The following is a 23,294-nucleotide window of genomic DNA, read 5'->3' on the forward strand; positions in this document are numbered from 1 at the left end:
TAAAAGATGTGAAAATCTCACTTTTTACAATATGGGACCTTTAAGTGTTTTTTTCACACTCTTGGCTTCTCATGTGCTCAACATCTTTGGGTACCACTTATTAACCACCATCTTGCCTCGGACGCACGGAGGCGCTAGATCACTTCAAGCATCGATCCTGTCCCTGCATGGACTTGGACAATATGAAACCAGACGTGTAACTCATTCTCTCTCTCCCTCTCTCTCCCTCTCTGTCTCTCTCTCTCTCTCTCTCTCTCTCTCTGTCGCTCTTCCTCTCTCCTCGTCTATGTTTTAGCTGCATGTCGCTCAGTCAGTCAGTCAGTCCAGTCAGTTAGTGGCCAGTCCAGTCCGCTGCGCCTGCGTCCTCCTCCACACAGCTCTCCAAAAGCCGAGACGCACCACCACCACCACCGCCGCAGCAGCAGCCAATGTGGGCATGACATCCTGGCAGCAGCAGTAGTGGGCTTCCGTCAGCCTCAGATCACACTAAGGAGAAGAACAGCACTAAGAGTAGAAGAGACAGAGTGAAGTGACTGGTTTCCTATACCCCCCTGCCGTGCGTCGGGAAGAGTAAGACGAGTCAATGGCAGGGGCTCAGCCTGGAGTTCACGCGCTGCTGCTCAAGCCGGTGTCCGTGCCAGAGAGCCTGAGAAGAGGCAACAAATTTATGAAATGGGATGATGTAAGTAATGGCGAGAGAGACATTGGATGTTTTCCTACACGCTTTACTTTGCATGCATATATGCTACAATAGGATGCATTACACAATCTATATATATATATATGCAACAGTATAGCCAACAGATTGTCAGAGCATGGAGACCTGCACTGTCTGCATCTGTCTGGCTCCTCTGGTTAATGGTAGAAAGAAATGCAGCAGCTATATACTGACATGTGCTTTGTTTACATTTCCCCATATATATGTGTGTGTGTGAGTGGGTGCGTGTTTGACAGTGTTTGTGTGTGACAATGTGTGCTCATTAAATAACATGAAATATTTGAATTCCCCCCCTTCACTGGAAACGTTTTATCAATTAACTCCAATTTTATTATTTATTTTATTTCCATTTTTCTTTATTTATGTTTATAGCTTATTTTGTATATTGTATATTGGTAGAAATTCAAATTTTTTTATTCTTAGTTTATTCTAACGTTTTTATCTACTTCTTTTGTATTATACGGTTTGACTTTGCAAATTCCTGGTGTATACCTCTTACACCTGGCAATAAACACGATTCTGATTCTGATTCAATGAATTGGTGGATCGCAGTGGAACCAACAGACACGAGTTGAATGATCGTGCTTTTCTTGGTTTCGTTTAGCTGTCTAGCCGTAGTGAAATGACCTTGATTCTAATTGATTCCACGCTCCTGTTGAGTAGATACAGTAGTATCCTTGTAACGGAGCACTATGGCGCACTGCACCTTCCACCCCCTTCAAAACACCACATCAACACATCCCTCTGTGCGGCACAATGAACCTATGAAGCTGTTGCGCTTCAAATTGAATTTCATCTTGAGTGACCTTAATGGTTCTCATCACCTCCTATGCTGTCACTATAACAGCTCCTCCGTATTGTGGAAAGGACTTTCTGTGATATTTCTTTTGCTGCATGCAGCCCCCCATCTTTTCTCATTTGAATATAGCTGCTCGCATTCCTCTGGTTTCTCCAAACCTTCATGCATCTTTATTGTGTGAGCATTTTGACTATGAGCACAGTCATGATTGCTTTCATTCTAAGGGGGGAACGGGTTTGATGCAGAGTGATGTGCTGTTCGCAGTGAGTTTATTGTCTTTGTATGAAAGTATTGATAAAACAAGCATCAAGTCTTATCAAGGATCACATAGGATTAGAGCTGCAAGGATAAATCGATTAGTTGTGATTATTAAATTGATCGGCAACTGTTGTGATTATCGATTAATCGGTTTGAGTCATTTTTGAAGACAAAAAAAGTCAAAATTTTCAGATTTCAGCTTCTTAGATGTGAATATGGGTTGGTTTCTTTATGACAGCAGACTGAATATCTTTGAGTAGTGGACAAAACAAGACATTTGAGGACATCATCTTGGGCTTTTCACCATTTTTCTGCCATTTTATAGACCAATCGACAGATTAATCGACAATGAAAATAATCTTTAATTGAAGCCCTGTGGTTAAATCATACATGTAGATTAGCGTAGACATTCAGCTGTTGGTAACAGACAGTGTCGCACTGTGTGACATTTTGAAATATAGCGTTATGAGATCATCCTAACAAATACACAGTGAAATTATTCACTGAGCTCAGGTGATTCAAGCACAGCGCAGATGGCATTAGTGTTATAAGAGTGTGAATGTGGTCACTGCAGATGGCACAGAGGAAATTATGCACACTCGCAAACCTGCCGCTCTGTCAATCATCGATCGTACGCACAGATAACAGAACTTGTGTATTTCCTTTAACTAGTAATCACTAATGAGAGCTCACCCCTTGAGCTCTCTGCTTGGTATGTTGTGAGGTGTGTGTGTGTGTGTGTGTGTGTGTGTGTGAGAGGTGTGAGTCTGTTTCCCCTAACAGCCGTGTTTGTGTACTGTAGTTTGTACATGTGGGCCTGTCTCCAGAACCAAACGCCCGCCAGGCCTTTCCTGTGAAAACACACAGACGTACGAACAGATACGTTCTGTTTCATTTCCCATGCACTCCTTCCTTCCTCTTTCCTCTCTCCGTATCATTACATGGAAAGAATCACAGAGGAATACCGTGACAGACTGAGAGAGAGATAAAGCTATAATACACCGTCAGTGAAAAAAGGATTGAATTAAACCATTTTCTTCTTATCGTTGCTTTGGATGTTGGGCTCCACTCTCACCTCTCTCAACAGGAAATTGTACAAGAAATTACAATATTTGAATGTGTCAGTGAAAATTACAGATTATTGTCTCGCCGCTGAGCACACTGCGGAGGCAGAAAATGTGTTAAGTTTTGTTTACTGTGTAAGGATGGCATACTGTACTGTCAACACAGCCATGAGTTTCCAGGAGCTGTCTGAAGCAGCGCAGACTTCGGCGCACACCGCCTGCTTGTCGGCTGTTGAAAAAGAATAGAGGAGCAATCGGAAAAGCTCTCCAAATGTTTGTGAGATCCTCGAAGTCCCAGACCTCCCCAACCGGCCTCACACAGGCGTGCACATACACACCTTGTATTTTTCTCGCTGCCACTTGCAGACAGCCGGCTGCTGCTGCTGCCGCTGTGGCTCATGAAATGCCTGGTTGTGGTTTTAAACACTGCCTGGATTGTATTTGTTAGTCAGTTCAAATGACACATTCAGCACCAATGGGTGTCATAATGCTGCTTTCTGTTAAGAGAGAATAGGCGGACATCCGAGGCCTTTAGGAAAGGGACCTTTCGTCTTGAAAAATCACTGACAACGACTGGAAAGATGTGAAATATGTGAAAGACGGCTCATGTGAACAGAGATTTTTATAAGCTTACGTTTATATCAGGCAAATGGTGCGTACTGAATAAGATATCATCGGGCTCCACAGGGGAGCCTAAACTCCTATTAAAAAGTAGTAGAATATGTCATTAGCATACAAAACAGAAATATGCTGCGCTCAAATCTCCTCTCTACTGCACCCCCTCAGGTGATAGCTAATGGTACAAACTCTTCACTTAAAAAATATGCAACGTCTCATGCCTGGGATCGGTTCCCCTCGGGGTGTTTGTACTTTCGCAAGTCAGTCACTAATCTCATCTTGTTTCAGTAAAAAAGCAGGCCGCTGCTCACGCCTAATGTTTTCCCATTAGTGACAAATCCTCAAAATGGTCAAATAACAATAAAAAGCACGAGCAACAGGTAGTAATCTCGGCAAATCACTCCGATCTGTAATCCACAAGGTTACAAGTACATGTGTTTTTTTTTTTATATATGTGCAATACCCATGAGAAAAGCTTCGCTAAGAGTCCATAATGGCTTAATGTGTTTGTAGTGGTGTCCATGGAGAGTTAGGACATTAAGAAAGATGCTGGTGAAAATGACTTCTCTCACATCATTAGGCAGATTCCCAGCGCTCTCAAGCCGTCTCTCTGACATCACCGATAATCCATCAATCGCCACATCCTCGCCACTGAGTGAATTCTTGACTTGACCCACTCTAAAATGACTGATCCAACTCATTATCATTTTACAAAGTTTTCTAGGAGTAAGCGATGCTTTCATGGATGATGGGAAAGAGATATTAATCTGTAAAAACTAAATTGAAGAAATTGGATTTGATCAGAGATATGGGACTGCGGTTGGTATGAGATGCTGTATCCAAGAACTGCGAACATGGGGCTTTTCCCCCTGCCCTCGGGCTGTAACTGTGTGCGAGTATGCAGGATGCGTTCGGCGGTATGAGCTGCGTCTTTTGTCATTCAATCAAGCCTGCAAAGATTGTGCAATCATGTGAACAGAACCAAAACGATTCCTCTCGAGTCTCTAATAGATTTCACGGGAATGATGGGGTTGCCATGGCAAACGACACTATCGCAAATGCCTTTTGATGCGGCGACTTACATCGAACGAGTCGCTTGTTTACTTTCCGCTCACTTCCCTTTTTTTCTTTCTCACTTCTTTCAATTCCTCCATGGGTTCATAAAGGGGTGGCTCTCGGTATTGGTCAATCACGGAGCAGGTGTGCCAGGTTCCGTAAACTGTGATTGTGATTTCAGAGCACTAATAGTCGGCTACACGTCGACACAGACTCCTCCGCTGTCTGCTAGCTCCCAGCTCAACCCTTTCATGATATACAAGTCACACAGGGTCGCACCCAAGTATGACAAGCGCGCAGCAGATGCAGACCATTAGCCATGTCTCCCAATGCTGTGAAAGGGACATCATTAGAAGCCTCATGAAGACACTTTGAAGATTTTCTTGCTCTGTGCAGCAAATGCGGCTTCCATCTCTCTGATCTCACAGCCATGGCTGATTGAGGAGGACAATATGCCACTGTTGTGCTGAACCGCGGCCGCTGTGGACACAGAAGAAAAAAAAAAGCAAAGGCTCTTTCTTTTTATAGAAGCATCCAATAATATCTGGCGTTGCCATGTATGCCTCAGGGTCAAACTGTGCGAGTGTGTGTGCTTGTGTGTCTGTGTGTCTGTGAGCCGTCTGAACTGTGAGAAAGCATTTGTCAGTTACAAGAGGGGAAAAATGGAAACATCAGCTGTGAAACAACCTGCCGTTCATGATTGAAGGCGTCTCAAATGAACACACACACACACACCAGGCTCCTTGGTCATTTGTGGTGATGCCAGTTCATGGTGGGAAAGTACCCTAGAAGGAAATGATTGCGTGCCTGCTCACAACATAACCAGCACTTTTAATGTCATTTCAGATTCTGGTATGCATGTGGTATTACAAGAACTAGGCTTTGATCCTGGGAAGTCAATTAATTGGTTTACCCAGAGAATATTCTGCCATACACACAAAAGCATGCACTCTTGTAAAAACACAGACTCAGACAGGGATACACGGGCGAAAGCAGACACACACACACATTGACTCCAGATGTCTTTTTCTTTGTTTTCCTCCAGGATTCTACCACTGTGACCCCGGTGACTCTCACCGTCGACCCCAAAGGTTACTTCTTGTATTGGACCGACCAGAACAAGGTGAGACAAAGTGCACCAACTCAACTGTTTGGGCCCTACGGAGCCTTGAAGCTTGCACCTGTAAAGCTCACCTGAAACTCTTTTAGCAGTCCTAACTTTTTAATTCTTAGGACGCATTCAGATCGAAGATGAAAGGCAAACCAAATTTAAAGCTTATTAAGCAGCAAGACACCACACAACAGTTTATACTCCTCGGAGCCCAGATTTCTTCAAAGTTATAACAGCAGCACTAATTGTTTTCTTTTATCTCAGTATTGAAATGCTAAACCTCAAATTAGCACAGATAAAATTTACATTACACAAGGTATTCAACCTGGACTATGTGCTTACACATCTGATTGGTCGACACAGGATAGTTTGCGAGAAGTGAAGCCAATGTGAAAGTGCCTTAAACTTACATCCTTTCTAACAGCCAGCAGGGGGCGACTCCTCTGGTTGCAAAAAGAAGTCTGATTGTATAGAAGTCTATGAGAAAATGAGCCTACTTCTCACTTGATTTATTACCTCAGTAAACATTGTAAACATGAGTTTATGGTCTCAATCTCTAGTTTCAAGTCTTCTTCAACACAGCATGATGTTCATTTAGTGAATTATGGTCCCATTTAGAGTCAAATAGACCATAAAGCAGGGGATGTTTTAGGGAGTGGCAACCTTGTGATTGACAGGTCGCTACCACGGCGTTGTCCGGTCTGGGACTTGTCTGTGTTTTCGTCTTACAACTTTAACCCCTTCACAGTGTGTTTTGATGCTATCCTCTGGTGGAGAGGCAGGTCTATGACACGCTTTGGCGTGATTATCGGGTTGGTATTTTACCCGGAGGCCTCTGTGCCTTGAGCACCCGATGTGCTAACACCGTGATATCATTGAAATGAATGAGGAAGCTTGCGTTTTTCCATTGTTGAATGCTCTCTGGTAGTAGAGGAGGAAGTAAAGCCCAGACGCAATTTAAGTGTAAGAAGCTTTTGATGTCCTCTGACTTGTTCACATCCTGATGATTGACAGGGGGAAAGTACCGAACGGCTTTCTGTTTAGTTAGTCTGGAAGTGAAAGTGAAAACGGCCTAACATTCTTATTTAGTTTGGCATGAATCTGAGCAGGTGTCAGCGGAAGATAGAGAGTCAATTGAGTGTGCATTAGGCACAATTGAAAAAAATAAAATGGATACAATATAGTCTCTCCTCACAATGTGTGTCAGCAAAGGCAACAGTTTCTTGAAACTATCCAACTTTATTGACTTATCGTCATCGTCATCGCAAGATCCGGCACTCATTACCATGGCAACACCATTAGAATTCTGCGGTGGCCACGTTAGGCCTTCCAGTTGTAGTAATTATCGCAGGACAGCGAGGATTATTAGAGAAGGATCAGAAACGCTCTGACAAGTTTGTATTTGACACGTCCACTTGTCATTGGTAGCCATTTTTGATTGTGTGCTTGATGACACCGACCCATCTTTCATTCATAATCTTAGTGGCACACCAGTGGGGGAGGTTCCCACTATCCACTCTGACTTAAGCCAGTTAAAGAGCAGCGCTGGAAAAAAAACACAGAAATCTGAACTGCTGCACCTGCAGAGCTTAACTTGACACCTGTGAGAATATTCCATAGTGCATTGTGTGTGTGTTTTTCTCCCCTCCCCAGTTATGTCAAAGACTTTCATAATAACCAGGAACAAGGTTGTGAAATGTAAGATACCAGACGCTATCGGACTCAGTAACCTTGTCAAGCACGTGACTTCCTCTCGGTTTAACCTTGGAAGTGCTTACACAATTTGCAGAGAGGCTAATCCAGTTTGGTCAAGATGTTGTTTGCTGTGTTTTTTCTTTGTACCTACAGCATCAGTACAAGTCGGCCTATACGGCGCCTCCATTCTTTAAAATCCAATCCGCCTTCCAAACAGCTCGACGGGCGTAATGTGTTCCTGTTCTATTTGTGCATACAACTGTATCAGCAAAGGCAGTTAGAGGTAGACTAATTAATAGCTGCCATTGATTTTATGTTTGCCAAGATGAGGGCATTTCGCTGCAGCCATACCAGAGCACAGGCAGGAGTGCTGACCGAGACTTTACCTCTGTGCACACACACACCTCCATTCACAGACATGCGCATACACATGTCTTTTACGAGTGTACTGCTACTCCTGTTTCGTAACAGAGAAAGGATGTTGAAACCTACTGTAAATGAATACACTATATGTGGAAAAAGATGTCTTCAGAGCCTATATTCAGTTCTACTAAACAATCATTGAGGAAACACTTCCCTTTCTGGAAAGAGAGAGACAGACAGACCGAGTTTTGTATGATGAGGCTTTCGTGTGTGTGCGTTTACGTGTGTGGATGTCTGTTCTGTCTCTCAGCATTAGGAGCAGTCCTGCCGTCGCACACGTAATAACTCAAATTGATACCAAGCGGCGCACGGACAAAACTCTATTAGGGCATAAAGGAAAGGCCGCCCGCTATATCTCACAGTGCCACGGTCGACACAAAAGTGCGTTTGTATGTGTTTATTAAGTCTTGTCTCGTGTTTTCGCTCGAGTTTATTCGCGAAGCTATTGCACATCTGTTCAGCAGACCAATTTAAACAGGCTGCGATGCTGTGTCCAGTTGTTATGTGTGTGTTTGTTAGAGACTCGGCCTGATGGCCTGCAGAGTAAAAGCATTCCTCGGATTCTTCAGAAGCACAGCAGAACTGTTCTCAGTGTGCCTACTGCGCTTTCAAAACCCACATTGTCACCGATGTTTTTTTTATTACTATTTACTGTATTTTCGATTTGACTATTTACTGAAGGCCTTGAACCAGGGCAAACATTTTATTTACTAAATATATTTTAGTTAAGACTATTTATTGACTCATGCTGTCTCAAATACCATTTTAAGACTATTAATAGTGTGTATCAGCCTCCTGGACTTGAGTCATGTGATTTGCACTCTAGTCAGACTTGAAAGTCAAAATTAATCTGATTACTTTCGATTTGACTTGACGAAATGAAAACAAAAAGACTTGCAGCTCGACCTTGAATTTAAAGTGGCAATCCCTACTAAAGATTTCAGTCCTGGTTGGTTTGGCGGCACTCTAATTACTGGTGGTAACAGTTCAGTGCGGTTCAATACTACAGGTCCCAGAATCGTGGGGGCAGCAAAACAAACTATTGTCATTTTAATAAAGAAGTCAGGCAATAATTGACCTTTTTCCATTATTCGTTATTCTGTGAGCAAATGATTTTCTGCTGCACACTGCATGAGTCTGCGAAACAGCGAAAGTGAAAGTAGTTGTTTACCGTGCTGAGCAGTTGGAGGTGTGCAGCCTGTTGCCTGCAGCTCTTCATCTGACAGCTCAAGAGACTGTTTCATTACTCCCTGCAATATTTAAAACTGATCAGCTGTCAACATTTTTTTTGTTTTGACGCATTTTTGATGGAACGTTAGCGGTCAGTGTCCAGCACTCTGACAGACTCATTGCATTTCCTGTGACTATTTCATAATAAACATCAACTCGTGTTTCACCAGTTAAGCCTGCAGTAGGAAGAATGTTTTTGGCATCATTTGATAAAAAATCCATAATAACCTTTAAGCAATTCAAGTGTTCAGAGAGAAAACTAGACTTCTGCACCTCCTCATGGCTCTGTGTTCAGGCTTTAAAAAATCTGCATTCAAAACATACAGTTAAAAAAATACCGTCTGAAATTTGAGGCTGCACAAACAACAGGAAGCTGAGGATAACATGAATGTTCTATGGCCAGCTGTGGCTTAAGCTAACATTAACTAAGAGCTGAGCTTTTAGTATTAATAAACAATCGGCAATGTAAACGTTAGCTGTCTGTCATTGTTCGGTGGCCAGCAGAAAAATTATCTTAACGTTGCTAATTCCACAATGTGACTTGCAAATCAGTGACTTTGTATACAGTATGTTGACGTGTGGGACTGAAACACTGAGACGGAGCGAGGGGAAGGGTGATAGAAGGACATTGCTGCTAATCCCCAAGTCTGTCTTTTCCATCTAGTCATGAGTTCTGCTCTCAGAGTCTGATCCAAGCAGTGGACTTCAGCCATGTTTTAAGGTCAGAACGGCAAAGTTTAGTTTGACGGCAGTGAAGACTCAATGTCAAATCTGTTTAGGCGTGATGTTCTTTGCCTTTTTCTTCCTGGCTGGCCTTTCAGTTGATGACTCAAGACTCAAAACCTCTAGTTTCATCTTGATGCCTTTGTTGTAGTCACGGCAAGTTGTGCGGACAATACGGCACAACTTCAAACGCCGTATTCTGTGTGCAGAAAATTCAATAAGATGCTTTTATTGATTCTTGATTGAGTGTGTCAGGGTAATCGAGGTGACTTAACGAGGGCGGCGGCCCAGGAGACGAGCGAAGACACCCTGGATTCAGAGATGAGCTTAATTAGATTCTTTCGCTTCCCCCCTCCCTCCACTAGTAAAAACGCTTGCCAAAACAGGAGCTTGAACAATGCTACTCCTGTTGAAGATAGTTAATATGGTCTGATATAGTTGAAGGGTGTTGCACAATCTCTCCCCTTTATTCCGTGGATAGAAACAGGTGCAAACTGTGTGAATCGTAGCGGGAGCTCTGTCTCCATCTCTGCACACTGCTGTATTTTTAAACAGGGCATACTCCTATGTAAACTTCTGCAGTCATAACTCTCCTGTGTTTGTATGTGTTTGGTTCAGAGTCCATTTGGCCCGGATTTTTGTGTTTCTGCATGCTCCCTCCTTCACCTTGAAAGACCCGCTGTTTTGTATACACACTCGCACAACAACAACAATCCAGATTATGCCTTTGATAATAGCGATGGTGACCATGACAACATCAGTAACAATAACATCATAGCAAAACAGAAATGTGCAAACTCAATGTAGATGAATACAACATTGTGACCTTTTGTCAGCATATTCCCATCTTACATTAGAAAGACATTAACCATATTCACACTTGACAACCTTGATACCTTAAAAGAAAGGGATGATTTCAAAACAAAAGCGGGGGGGGGGCGGGGGTTAGGGTTTCCTGCATTCTGGTGACTTTAAAAGAGTGAAAATAACTAAATAAAAAGTACACTTCAACAGCATTTTTGTGTTAAACTTTTGATTTTACCTTTAACTTCCAGGGAAGACAACTGAATAATTCGCCCCTCTGGTGTGAACTTGGCGTGTGAATCTCTGGCATGAACTAATATTCATCTGTTTTTATTTATTTATTTTTGCTCCTGCTTGAGTATTTCTTTCTCTTAGTAGTCTCCATTTCTCTCTGCTTCTCTCACTCACTGAAGGTCCTTTCAGACACAATGCGGCAACGGCACCACTGTTCTCTGAAACCCAGTATTTCCAATGGCTTGCGCCGCGCCACGACGGCTTTTTGCTGCGTCGAGCAAAGCCCAACTTTGGGCGCTGCGCACTGTGGCGAGCAAAGCTTAAACATGAGCTCAAACTGCGCTGTGTTGAGAGCATAGACTGTTCTCTACCGCCGGGAAACGACAGTTGGTGTAGCTCTATTGTCGTCCAGGTGGAAACAGTAGGGATTATACACACTGTTCAGTTCCAGCAACAGGCTAAGATAACGAAAAGCAAAAAAAAGTGGGAAATATTTGCCATAAACTGGGACAGGGCAATGAAAAACGGGAGTCTCCATTTTGCACTACTTTCTACTGAAAATTCACAAAGAAAAAATAAAAAGATATTGATGAAGTCATGGAGACACGTTAAATAAACCCTCACGTTTTTGACACAAATCAGCAAGTTGGTCCTCCATTACTGAGGTCCATCTTACTACTGCTTTATGCTTCACTTTTGCATTTGCAGTAGTGTTGGACAATATATCGATACTATATCAATATCGTGATATGATCTCGCCTTAGATTTTGGATATCGTTATATGGAATAAGTGTTGTCTTTTCCTGTTTTTAAAGGCTGTATTACAGTAAAGTGATGTAATTATCTGAGCTTACCAGACTGTTCTATTATTCGCCTTTGACCACTTAGTCATTATATCCACATTACTGATGATTATTTATCAAAAATCTCATTGTTTAAATATTTTTAAAAGCACCAATGGTCAACCCCACAATATTGTCGCAATATTGATATTGAGGTATTTGGTTAAAAATATTGTGATATTTGATTTTCTCCATATCAGCCAGCCCTAATTTGCAGCGGCCGCCATGACCAGAGTTGTTGTCCTTCCTTCTTCAGTCAGCTTGTTCTCGTTCTTTCCTATGTGACTGCGTCATCGGCTATCTCTGGGTTCCCCACACACAATAGGATATCCGATCATAAATATTGAACATGTTTATTATTTACAATTTGAAAACGCTGAGGCAAAGATGGACTTCTGAACAGATCAGGAGATGTAAAAAACACTCTGATCCTATTTCACATCACAGGAATATCTGGAAAGATGATCTGGACACCATCAAAAAATCTGAGTTTTACTGACGGTTGTCGGGAGGGGGAAATCGGGCCCAAAATCGTCTTGATTCTTGTGTAGTGTGTACCCAGCATTAGCTATTAAAAACACAACCCTCTGGTGAGGTGCTTTCCCTCATTCAAGGAAAAGTACACCACACTTAAGAACAAGGAACTTGAAAAAACTTCCTTGAGTTCATTGTTCCTTTTTGCAGCAACACTTCCTTTTGGAGTTTGGCAACAGTTCTGCATCATTGGCTTTGAAACGGGCAATTACAACGCTTTTGTTAAACTGTTTTGGTCACAGATTAGCACATTTTTACAGCTTCTATTTTGAGAATGACTGTTTGGCTTCCACATAAATAGTTTGCCTCTGAGTTACTCGACACAACCCGTTATTGTAATGACATAAGTCACCAAGTCCTCATTTCCATCCTCCACTATACTTTACATATACCAGTTACAGTGCCAAAGTAACCAGAGATCAGCCTGTATTTAAGCCATACATGTATCTGTCATTCTTCAAGCAACTCAAGTAACTCATATGCATCAATGCACGTAGCAGCACCCAACTCAACACACCCATTCACCAACCTCACACGTGTAGGCACCCGCATACCAGCATTCCTGTAATGCCCGACCAGGAACAGGTGTTTCTTGCGTAGGTTCAAAATAATTTTGTCTGCTTTCGAGGGGAGGAGCTACTCAACACTGAGAGGTGGACTGACTCAGTCAAATTGACAGCCTTTTGGTTTAGTTGCCATGGTTGCCATGCGACAGCACACACCTTGGAAATGTCACGTTCTCTTTTCGGCCCCCGCTCATATTCTGCAGAATGCTGCCACCACTTTGAAACTGATATCATTGTTTCCGCGTGTGTGTGTGTGTGTGTGTGTTCTCCTGAGCGCGCTGTGGTTATAACAAAAAGGTTAAATGCTTTCTCTCGGGAGATTTATATTTCAGCAGTGTGCCAATTTCAGGACATTTGCTGGACAAGCACTCAGCATATGGCATTGAATGATGTTTGGAGGTGAAAGACAGTTCACCCCGGGCCAAAACCAGACTCGCGCACTTGGCAGCTGGTTGTGTGCGGGGCATTTCTGAATGAGCCTCGAATTGACCTAATCCAGAGGATGAGTAAGGCTGTTTCGGGTTCATATTAAACCTAACACGCACTTGATGCGCGAACACACACACACCCTCTTCTCTCCGCTCCGTTATAGTGCCGTTCACACATCTGTTTCCCCCAACACAGCAATTTTCTGTGATTACTGAGGCTGCTGCTCCTCCACCACCTCCGTCAGCACTATATGGTAGTGAGAGACAAGGTATAAATCTGCAGCCAATCTTCTGAAAGTGAATTGTGACCTCTGCCAAGTTATGGCCTGGCACACAGAGGCCCTATTTCATCTGAACCAGTAGTGAGAAACGGAGACAGAGAGAGACGAACAAGAAGATGATGATGATCACGACGAAGAAAATGACGTATGTCACATCCCCTTTGCCAGCTGGGATATGATCAGTTCGTTTACTTAAAGTGGCAATAGATGTTGTTTTTGCTTTAACTTATCATTATGAAGTAAATGATTGCATAATGTAATGGCTGTAGAAATAAAGATACCATCGGTGTTAAGATTGGCTCCCTATAAGCCTCGCTTTCACTATGCAATTGTGTCTGCCATCGGGTACGATCTCCCAGGAAAACGGAGGCTTGATTTATGGCACAAAGGAAGTCAAGTCAAGTCAAATTATATAAATATATAGCCCATCACACCAATCACAAATTGGCCTCAGGGGGATTTACAATCTGTACAGGAAGTTCGTCAACTATTGGGCAACCAAAACAGAGGATATCACTTTTGTTTTCCCCGTTAGCTATCGGTACCTAGCCGGAAAAAGGAAAAGAGCCCCGTTGACGGAGGAGGCAAAAGAGACGTAGAGGGAGAGAGATAAAAACAGAGGTAAAACAAGAGTGAACCTTGGACGCTGCTAGGCTCTGAGGAAAACTGAGAGCGATTCGGTTGTCTTTGCAACAGCGGCACCAACAATAATACCACTTGGAAACCCTGAGGGAAATCCATCGTAATTTAATTAATCCATAATTACAAGTGTTGCGTCTTCCTTCTTATTGTAGTACAGTGACATTATAGACGGGTTTCTGTGCTACCCGTCTATAGACGGCACAGCTAGGGGGCTGAAAACACAGCATGTCTAGCTGAGCAAAGCTCCAAAGTAGAGATGACAAGGAGTTGTTGTGCAGTAAACTGCAACAACAGCAGAAAAGATGGATTGAAAATGTTTAATGTTCCGAGGGGATCACATGCCTTTACTAAAAACAGAAGGAGTTTATGGATCTAGGCCTGATAGGCAAAAGCATTTTAGTCACACAGCGCTAGCAAAGCAGCGGGTGGTCATGGCGAGCTGTCATGCTCCACAGATCGATAAAAATGAACTGATCAACAACTGGGTGAATGACACACACTCTAAGGAAATGTTTATATATATTTAGCGACTATGCCCTGAAACTTAAAAGTGATGCAAGACTTCGTTATGGCTCTAAATTGTTGTGACATTACGCGACTACGGCGGGGGAAAGCTCACTCCAGTGCGCCGTAACGTTACATTTTGAAGGAAAGGCGTCTGGTAGTCTGCCGGGGCAGCAAGACCAAAATCCAAATCTCCAGTTTTATATTAACATTATACCTGTTGAGGAATCACTAAGGAAAAAGTGTCTGGCAGCGTCCATCAAGAGGGACTCCAGAGTTTCAACCAAACACATAGAGATCCCCCAAGTCAAATCACACTTATGTCTGATCTAACGTTACCCATTTCATAACAGGTGATAATGATAAACAAATGTCATACTAATACGTCATATGATAACGATATCTGGTGGTCGGACTCTGCAGGGGTCTAGTATAGTCAACAAGAACGTACAAACAATGGGAAATCTACATTGATTACAATTCTGTGTGCAGTTCATTTATCTCCTGTTGCTCATCTTTCTTCCATATGGCCCAGCCCGTTAATCAATTGCTCTCATCATTATACTTTTAAATTGTTAAATATCAATTAAACATGTCTACTAAGCCATGATTTAGCTGCTGCCCTGAGGGATCCACCCTTTGTCAATTCTTTGTCTATTAAACGACAGCCAACACATAATGGTTTGAAATGGCAGCACGCTATTGAATCCATAAAAACACGTTCTGTATCAGATTACATGATTTTGATTGATTGTGGCTCATCAGAAAAAAATGATACCTGTCATTTCAGTTACATTTTGGATTTATTTTTTTAATGGAAGCAGTTTTATAGCTGCAAGTAACAGCTGATTAAGTCAAGATCTGTACTGTGGTCACGTAAACTGGCGGCTTGCATCCAAATGACGGCCAGTATTCAGGTCACAAAGTGAGTTTGAAGACTTCTGATGAGCTCTGGATCAAATGACTTCTGCAATGCACAGGTGATAGAAAATGCGTTTCAGATGACGAGTGTAAAATTAACCACAGTTACTATCAGGAACAGTAGAGGCCGTGGTGAACTATTTTAACATTACTAAACTTATTTAAAGATTGGACTTGATAAGTTATTGACATAAGCAGCACTACTGATTGTTATTTTGATAGATTATCTGTACTAAAATCAGCTTGTCATGTCACAGGAAATTTTCGAATGTGTGTCTTCAAACGGCTTTCAATAAAACCCGTAAAATGATAATCACAGATAGTCACCCTTACACAATTTTGCTCCCTTGGATGCTGACATCATGCTTAAAAAACAAGTTTTTTACCAAATGTTTTCCTCATGAAAGCTGAGGAAACTCTTTCCACACAGGGTAAATTGCTGACGTTGTGCAGACGTTACTTACAGGAGACACTGTATCAGCCACACAGAGAGGGTAAGGCTTTGTAATCAACCCTGAATGGCTAAAGCTTACAGCAGAAGGTCAGGGAAGGGTTATCGGCCTTAGATGTCGCTGTACTGAGTCTTTATAGGTGTTATTTATTGGTTCTTCATTGTCTTTTGTCACTGTTGCTACTGTACCACTTAAATATTATGACAGTCAAGCGAGCCACTCCATGCCATGTTATTTGGTAACGGCAAATGTTCCCCACAATGAAATGTTAAACTTGTTTCCATTTCCCATTTTTTATTAGGTGGCATGAACAGCATCTTGGCTCAGAGCACCCACCAGAAAACAAGAGAATGTAAACTGTTGATCTGCTTAGCGGGGCAGAACTGTAATGTAGATAAACAGTGGCCTGACTGTGTGTATGTGGGGACTTGGCGTTGTAGAGTGAATCAATCTTTATCAGAGCTGAGAGTCAAAAGCAGAAAAGTGTTAAAAGAAAAAAAAAGCGTTGCCAAACTCTTTTGGATTAGCAGTTCCTGGGTGACTTCAGAAGGCTTTGTTTGCGCTTGAGTTAGCCTCGTTTTTCTCTTTGGATTCCGATTAGGACTTCGCTTCCACTGCACTGTGCTGGTCTACGGGTAGACAAATAACATGCTCAAGCAGGCACACACACACACACACACACACACACACACACACACACACACACACACACAAAGTGACACTGAGGGGAGGAGAGACATGGTTCTGTTCATTTCCTCTCAACAACTGGACGTTCCCAGAACTTGGAGCCACAGATCCGGAAAGAGAGGGGGCTTTTTGTCCGTTTACAGCCTTTTGGCTGATTAAAGGCTCCGTTGGTGCCAACACTGTTCAGTGTGAATCTCTGCCAGGGTAACGGAGGTGACTTATAGCGATGGCAGCAGCTCTGACTGGGCAACTCAGACACCCTGGATTCAAGTGATAAGCTTAACCAATCACATGGTTTAAAACTGATGTTGAGCAGCAGCAACTGAAGGATAACAGTTACGGCCAACAGCCAGTAATACTATTTAGGGATGAACAGAGGCTTTGTAAGGCTGTGTTAAGAGGGTGTTGATTTAACTAGTTTATTATATGGTAAGACATGCATTTCTCTTATTTTCGTCTACTCTCCTTCAGTGTAGTAACCAACTCCTCTAAACAAAATATTGACTTTGATTACTCAGACTGATGTTTAAAGGATAACACAGGTATAATTGTAGTATTCTCCTATCTCTGTTATTACTGTCCATGAAGAGTAGACCTGCAAGTAGACCTTACCTACTGTACCAGAAGTCATATATATATATAAACATTATTTAATAACACAACAATTACATTGTTTTTGCAATTTTTATGCACTAAATGTGACATGTGCATACTTTTAACATAACTTAATGACTGTAATGTCAGTAACACTATTACATCATGTAAACTGTTCAGCTCAATACTCAGGATTTATATTATACATTTAATGGCCCTGTGTTGACTGAAGGAAATAAGACTATTAGAGAAATTAAAATGACTCCAGTTGATTTACTTTGAATTGTTACATCATCAGCAGGCAATCATCTGTAAAAAAGAAGAAAGAAAGAAAATAAAATAAATCTGAAGCTCGTTTTACACATTGATGATATAATGACTTTATAACAAAACGTCATCCTCATCATATAAAATACTTATTGTTAGACTAAGTGCTCGTGCACGGTATGACTTACTGCCAACAGACAGCAGCTCGTGTCGGCCCAATCAAGGGTGCTCTGTGTGACTGCCTGTTTAAAATACGACAGCAGAGTGAAGAGGATGATTAAGCTTCTCGTCGTCTCATGGGTCCAGGTATTTATAACATTCATGCCGGCCTATTTCTGGGCCGCTTATTCAATAGTGATCGCTATTGTGTCGATTCATTTCATCTGTTCACACAGAATGCAGTTTGACATTCAGTGCTCAGTGTTTGTGTGACGGAGGTGTTTCACACAGTCACAGGAGTAAAAAAAGCAGAGCGGGAAAAAGGAAGAGCGAATGAAGAAAGAGTAACGTACCTTGGATGAGGATGACTCAAACAATTACACTGCTTTTCTCTTCTTATTCCACTCACTTGAGCATTGTCAAAAATACTCTCTTATTTCAAGCGTAAAAAAATGTAAGGCTGTGTTTCCGGTGCCAAGGAAAAGGCTTAATGAAATTTTGATGTGGAGCACTGAGATGTGTGGTTAGCGGTGATGCCGGTAAATTGACTTTATCTCTGCTCAATAGACTGCAATCAGCTGAAAGGTCTGCTTCTCTCTCCCTGTTTTTGTTCAATTCTGTCTCCGTCACCGTCTGTCTGTCTTTCCCTCTCTTGGCACACTCATTACTCTCAGTGGACGTGCTGATTAGCTCGTCATTATTACCTGCCCGGTTCACTCATTGGTTTCGGTGCAATAATAAGTTGCCGTGCTCTAAGGGTAGCCATCCCTATTTCATTCCAGTAATTTTATTTTCTCGATGAAATGACCTGTTATTAAAAGCTGATTAATAGCTAATCTTTGCCAATGCCTACCAGATTGCTTTTTTTCTCATACCAAGAAATTAAACTCTAATATTCACATATTCCACTCCAAGTAACGTCATCATCCTCGACAACTGGGAGTAATTTCATCACAGGAAGTAAATAAGCCATACCATGAAATGTCAGAAGAAAGAATCTGTAGCTTAATAGGCCCCCAGGCAGCGGCTTTAGCTGGACTTTGGGCTTGTCATTCTGACATAGCCGTGATTTGAATAGATTTAAATGTGCAGCGGAGGCCGGGCTGCTGTTGTAGCTGTCAGTTAGATATTTGCATGGTTGCGACAGAACTGAGCTGAATCAGTCGGTGTCAGCTTGTTTATGCTTTTTTTTTCTAATCTGCACCGGTCTGGCAGTGCCACCAAGCTGAACCAGTTAAGGCTGCTTGTAGTGCACAAGAGGCCTCCCGAAAAAATCAGAATATCAGTGTAGGGCTAACCACTATTAGTCCAAATTATGTCAGTTGATTAAAATATTTAATCACGATTAATCGCACATTTTTTTATCTGGTCAAAATGTACTTTTAAGTTAATAATAATAAAATACTCTTATCAACATGGGAGTGGTAAATTTGCATTATGCAAATGTATGTATATATTTATTATTGGAAATGACATAACATGGCAAACTCAAGCTGTCGGTGTGTCAGTGTGCTGACTTGACTATGACTTGCCCCAAACTGCATGTGATTATCATAAAGTGGGCATGTCTGTAAAGAGGAGACTCGTGGGTACCCATAGAACCCATTTTCATTCACATATCTTGAGGTCAGAAGTTAAGATACCCTTTTGAAAATGTCCATGACCGTTTTTCCTAACCAAAATTTAGCGCAAATTTGTAGCGTTATTTAACCTCCTTCCTGACAAGCTATGACATGGATTCCTTAGGTTTTTCTAGTTACATATGATACCAGTATCTTCACTCTAGCTTTAATACTGAGCCGGCTACAACCTCCGAAAGATCAATTGCGTTAATGCGTTAGTGGCATTAAAACAATTTTGCGTTAACTTTGACAGCCCTAGTCCTAATATCTTATATTTGGGGCAACTCTGACTTTCCCCTGACACCACTGTTTTTGTCATTTTTTCTCCTATCCTTTATTGACTCCATTGTGAATGATTTTGCATGACCCACTAGAGCGTTTCCTAATGAGTTGTTGGCCGGACATTGACTGTTATGGTCCCAGTCAATAACATGTGTAGATCAGTGGAGAGCCGTGGTTTTGTATGTTGCAATGGGACGACCTCACGTTTGAATTGTTGCGTCAGAAAATCAGAGGTTACAGTCGGTCACAGTAGTTCACAGTTCTCTGATAACTGTTTCTCTGAGTAAGATAAAGTGCTATCATCACAGGTCAGAAGAGATGAATTCAATCTCTCTGTCATTGATTTTTTTGCCGCTAGTTTTAATCATGCTAAATCGATTACAGCAGAGAATTTATGGGCCAGACATTTAAACACTAGTAAACTGACATTTAAAATTTGTGAGGACTGTGTTTTATGAGTCAACTGGTACACAGAGAGACTGACTCTCTCTCTCTCTTCTTTCTTCTTCCGTTCCCGTCCTTCCACTTCAAATGCTAACCCAGCCCAGTTGCCATGACAATCCAAACCATGCAGCTTGTTTTTTGATGCTGCAAAGTACTCAAAACCCCCCTGCTGCTGTGATTTGACTGCCATCGCTGCACCAAGCCAGGTGGCTGCTTTCCTCAGGGAGCCCTTTCAAATAAAGGCATTCAGCCAAAAGACTTTGAAGTCCCACTGTAGACAAGCCTCTCAATAAGAGAACACACTTCCTTCCTGTTTCATCCTAGGCTTTGACGGGGAAGCTTAGCTGGAGCACAACCTCATGTTTGCCGTGTTAATGCTGCAAAATAAATAAAGAATTTTTGACTGTAACGTATAATCCTCAATCCAACTCGTTTCCTCTCCAAATACAAAATGCCATAGAGTCTTGGTTGTCGAATTGAGGGACTAGAATGAAATGTTGAAAATGTGTGACCAAATGGCGTTACTGAAAGCTTGTCAGCCGACGGCAAGGAAACACCCTGGACGGATCATATCCAATCACAGGTTTAAAGACGGGAAGAACATGTTCACGCTCACATGCACACCTACAATATGACACACAACTTGATTCAAAGGCTTGATAGAGAGAGAATACACCTCCCTTTTGTTACACAGTTTAGTTTACACTTAATATTTTGTCTCTGACTGTTCAGTGTAGGTCAGAAGTTCACCCAGTGATGAAGTTCCCCCATTCTCTTTTTCCTCTCTTTCATCTTCTCCGTCGCTGAGAACAGAGAGATGAACTGAACTGAAATTAAAAGAATATTGAAGACAGAATTGCACGCACTTCAATTATTCCTTTCTCCTCTGAGGAATGATGTAAAATTGACAAAAGGTGAAGTTAGCTTTGATGGCAAATTCATGATGAAGAGAGAGAATACTAAGTGTTACTGCTCTTTCATGCATTGCCAACATTAGCAAAATGGCTATTTTTCATCTGCTGACATTCGGAAAGTTGATGTTAAAAGTTAAAGAGGCCCTATAATGCTTATTTTCAGATTCATACTTGTATTTTGGGTTTCTACTAGAACATGTTTACATGCTTTGATGTTCCAAAAACATTTTATTTTTCTCATACCGGCTGTGCCGAAGCACCTCTTTTCACCCTCTGTCTGAAACGCTCTGTTTGAGCTTCTGCCCCGCCTTCTCCAAATGCCCAGTCTGCTCTGATTCGTCAGTTGGCCCACTGTTGTGATTGGTCAACCAAACCTAACTTTTTGGACTTCGCTTCAGCTCTGCTCTAACTACCTTTGTTTGAGGGCATGCCAAACTAGCCACTAGGCAAAGTGTGTTACTTGGTGACATCACCACGCTACGGAAGAAAAGGCAGTACTTCAAGCGAGGCGTTTCAGGCAGTTGAGGAGCAGTGTTTCTGTGGGTGAGAGTAACTCCCTTTTGGACATTGGGCTTTGTAACTTTGCAGACCTTTTACATGCACAAAAAACTATATAACACACTAAACTAAAGGGGAAAAGCACAAAGGCATAATATGTCCCCTTTAACAAAACCATATCTTTAAAAAAAGTCATTAACAAATTAAACAAAGGAGTAGAATACCACATTAAAGGTGCTAAATGTGAGATTGGGAGCATTTCTATTGCCTCCGCACGGCTCTCAACATGGCAACAGATGAGCTGGCAGCTCAGAGCCAACGTGCTAACAGTGAAAACAAAGGCAATACTGCTGACAGAACTAACAGTGTTTACCTGGGGGGGGGAAACGGATGGTGGGTACTACGCTTCTTCGACAACGCCGTGGGTCGGGACAGCGTTATCAGCTGTAACCGCTGTATGAGCACAGTGCAGAGCGGTGGCCGTGAGCTAGCCAGTGGGGCACGCTCACATGCACTAAAAGGCACACACAGCCAGCCCGGCTATGTCAACAATGCACGGAGAAGCTTGGATTACAACACACAAACAGGGAGAGCAACTTAATTTTCTGCTCAGGTAGACATTACTCCTCTATATCTTTACATAGACAATAGTTGTTTGCTGCTATATTAATGCTCTGGATATCTTAACCTTAACTTAACCTTTTATTAGATTTGTTATATACAGACAGGTACCTACATGACATTTGACCTCTGCATTTAACCCATAGGGCTGCTATAAAGTGCCAGGGGGAGCAACTTGGGGTTCAGTGTCTCGCTCACGGACACTTGCAGACAGGAGGAGCCGGGGATCGAACCGCCAACCTTGCGTTGCACGACCACTCTACCCACTGAGCTCCAAACCCCCCCAGGGCTAACGAATAGAGCACCTTTAAGAGCACACATAACAGACACCAAGAGCAATTCCTGTAGAGCACGTAAAGCAGGCGATGTAAAGCAGATATGTCAGTCAGAAATTTAAGTCTATGCATCACACTCAACTTAGAAATCTTACACCACATACAGTATAACATGTCATTTCATATAAACTATCAGACCTGACAGAGATGAGTGACAGAATTATTAAGAAAAACACACCACTAACCTGTCAACCAGATGTACTAACTTCTAGCAACTAAAGCATAGTCTGTTGGCCTCTCATATCAGTTATAAATATATTTCAACCATGTAATGCTTGAAATAGAAAAGACGATTAGCTAAAGGCACATTTAGTTTTGGTATCAATGGTATATCCATCAAATGAAATATAATGCTTGCACCTCAAATTACACAAGGACACAAATGCACCATGCTCGGCTGGCTTGCAGGCGGTCAACATTATCAAGACTCTTTGCTTTCGTCACGCTACTTTATTGCCAAACACAGGAAATCTAGTACATTTTATCAGTGTGTAGATTGTTGACGTATCTGTGTAGTCTACAAGATTATCAGTTTCCTGTTGAGCAATGCTGAAAGAGATTTCAAGTAGCCCGCGAGTTGCAGCACGCTAATAGAAAAAATGCATACATATGGTTTTAATGTCTCGGGGTTAGAGTGCAAATCAAAACGATGAGCCTTTTCAACCCTCACTAATAACTATGTATCACGCTTATTCATTCTCATAACACTGCACATAGGCACTCTGCATTCATTTATTAAGCCTATTAATATATAAAGAGCTGTCAAACGTCTTTCTTCCCCCTCTCTAATGTTTCAAGCTGTTTTTTTCCAGATTCAGTGAAAGGCCTCAATAAATTTTATTTAATTCATTTTGCTGGAGGAATCAGGGCAGTGGATGGCTTTCCACTGAAGTCCCATTTGCTAATGCTAATAAGGCAATTACAAGCATTTTTGCTTTCGAACAATTTCCAGTGCTTCCTGCACATAA

At 42.0% G+C, this 23,294-nt stretch overlaps 1 protein-coding gene across 3 annotated transcripts in view; it reads left to right on the plus strand.

The window, feature by feature from the left end:
• Positions 1–312: 312 nt before the first annotated feature.
• The window catches only part of plcb1l (phospholipase C beta 1-like), a 138,627-nt gene continuing 115,645 nt past the window's right edge, over positions 313–23,294 (plus strand). For all 3 annotated transcript variants that reach the window (XR_012591411.1, XM_074615709.1, XM_074615711.1), the window contains exons 1-2: positions 313–682; positions 5,559–5,636. Coding sequence is in view for 2 of the 3 variants with exons in the window: in XM_074615709.1 (XP_074471810.1) it covers positions 584–682; positions 5,559–5,636 (177 nt within the window). In the remaining variant the exon portion in view is untranslated. The remainder of the gene's footprint in view (positions 683–5,558; positions 5,637–23,294) is intronic.

This window comes from Sebastes fasciatus, chromosome 18, assembly GCF_043250625.1.
Source record: "Sebastes fasciatus isolate fSebFas1 chromosome 18, fSebFas1.pri, whole genome shotgun sequence".
Taxonomy (NCBI): Eukaryota; Metazoa; Chordata; class Actinopteri; order Perciformes; family Sebastidae; genus Sebastes; species Sebastes fasciatus.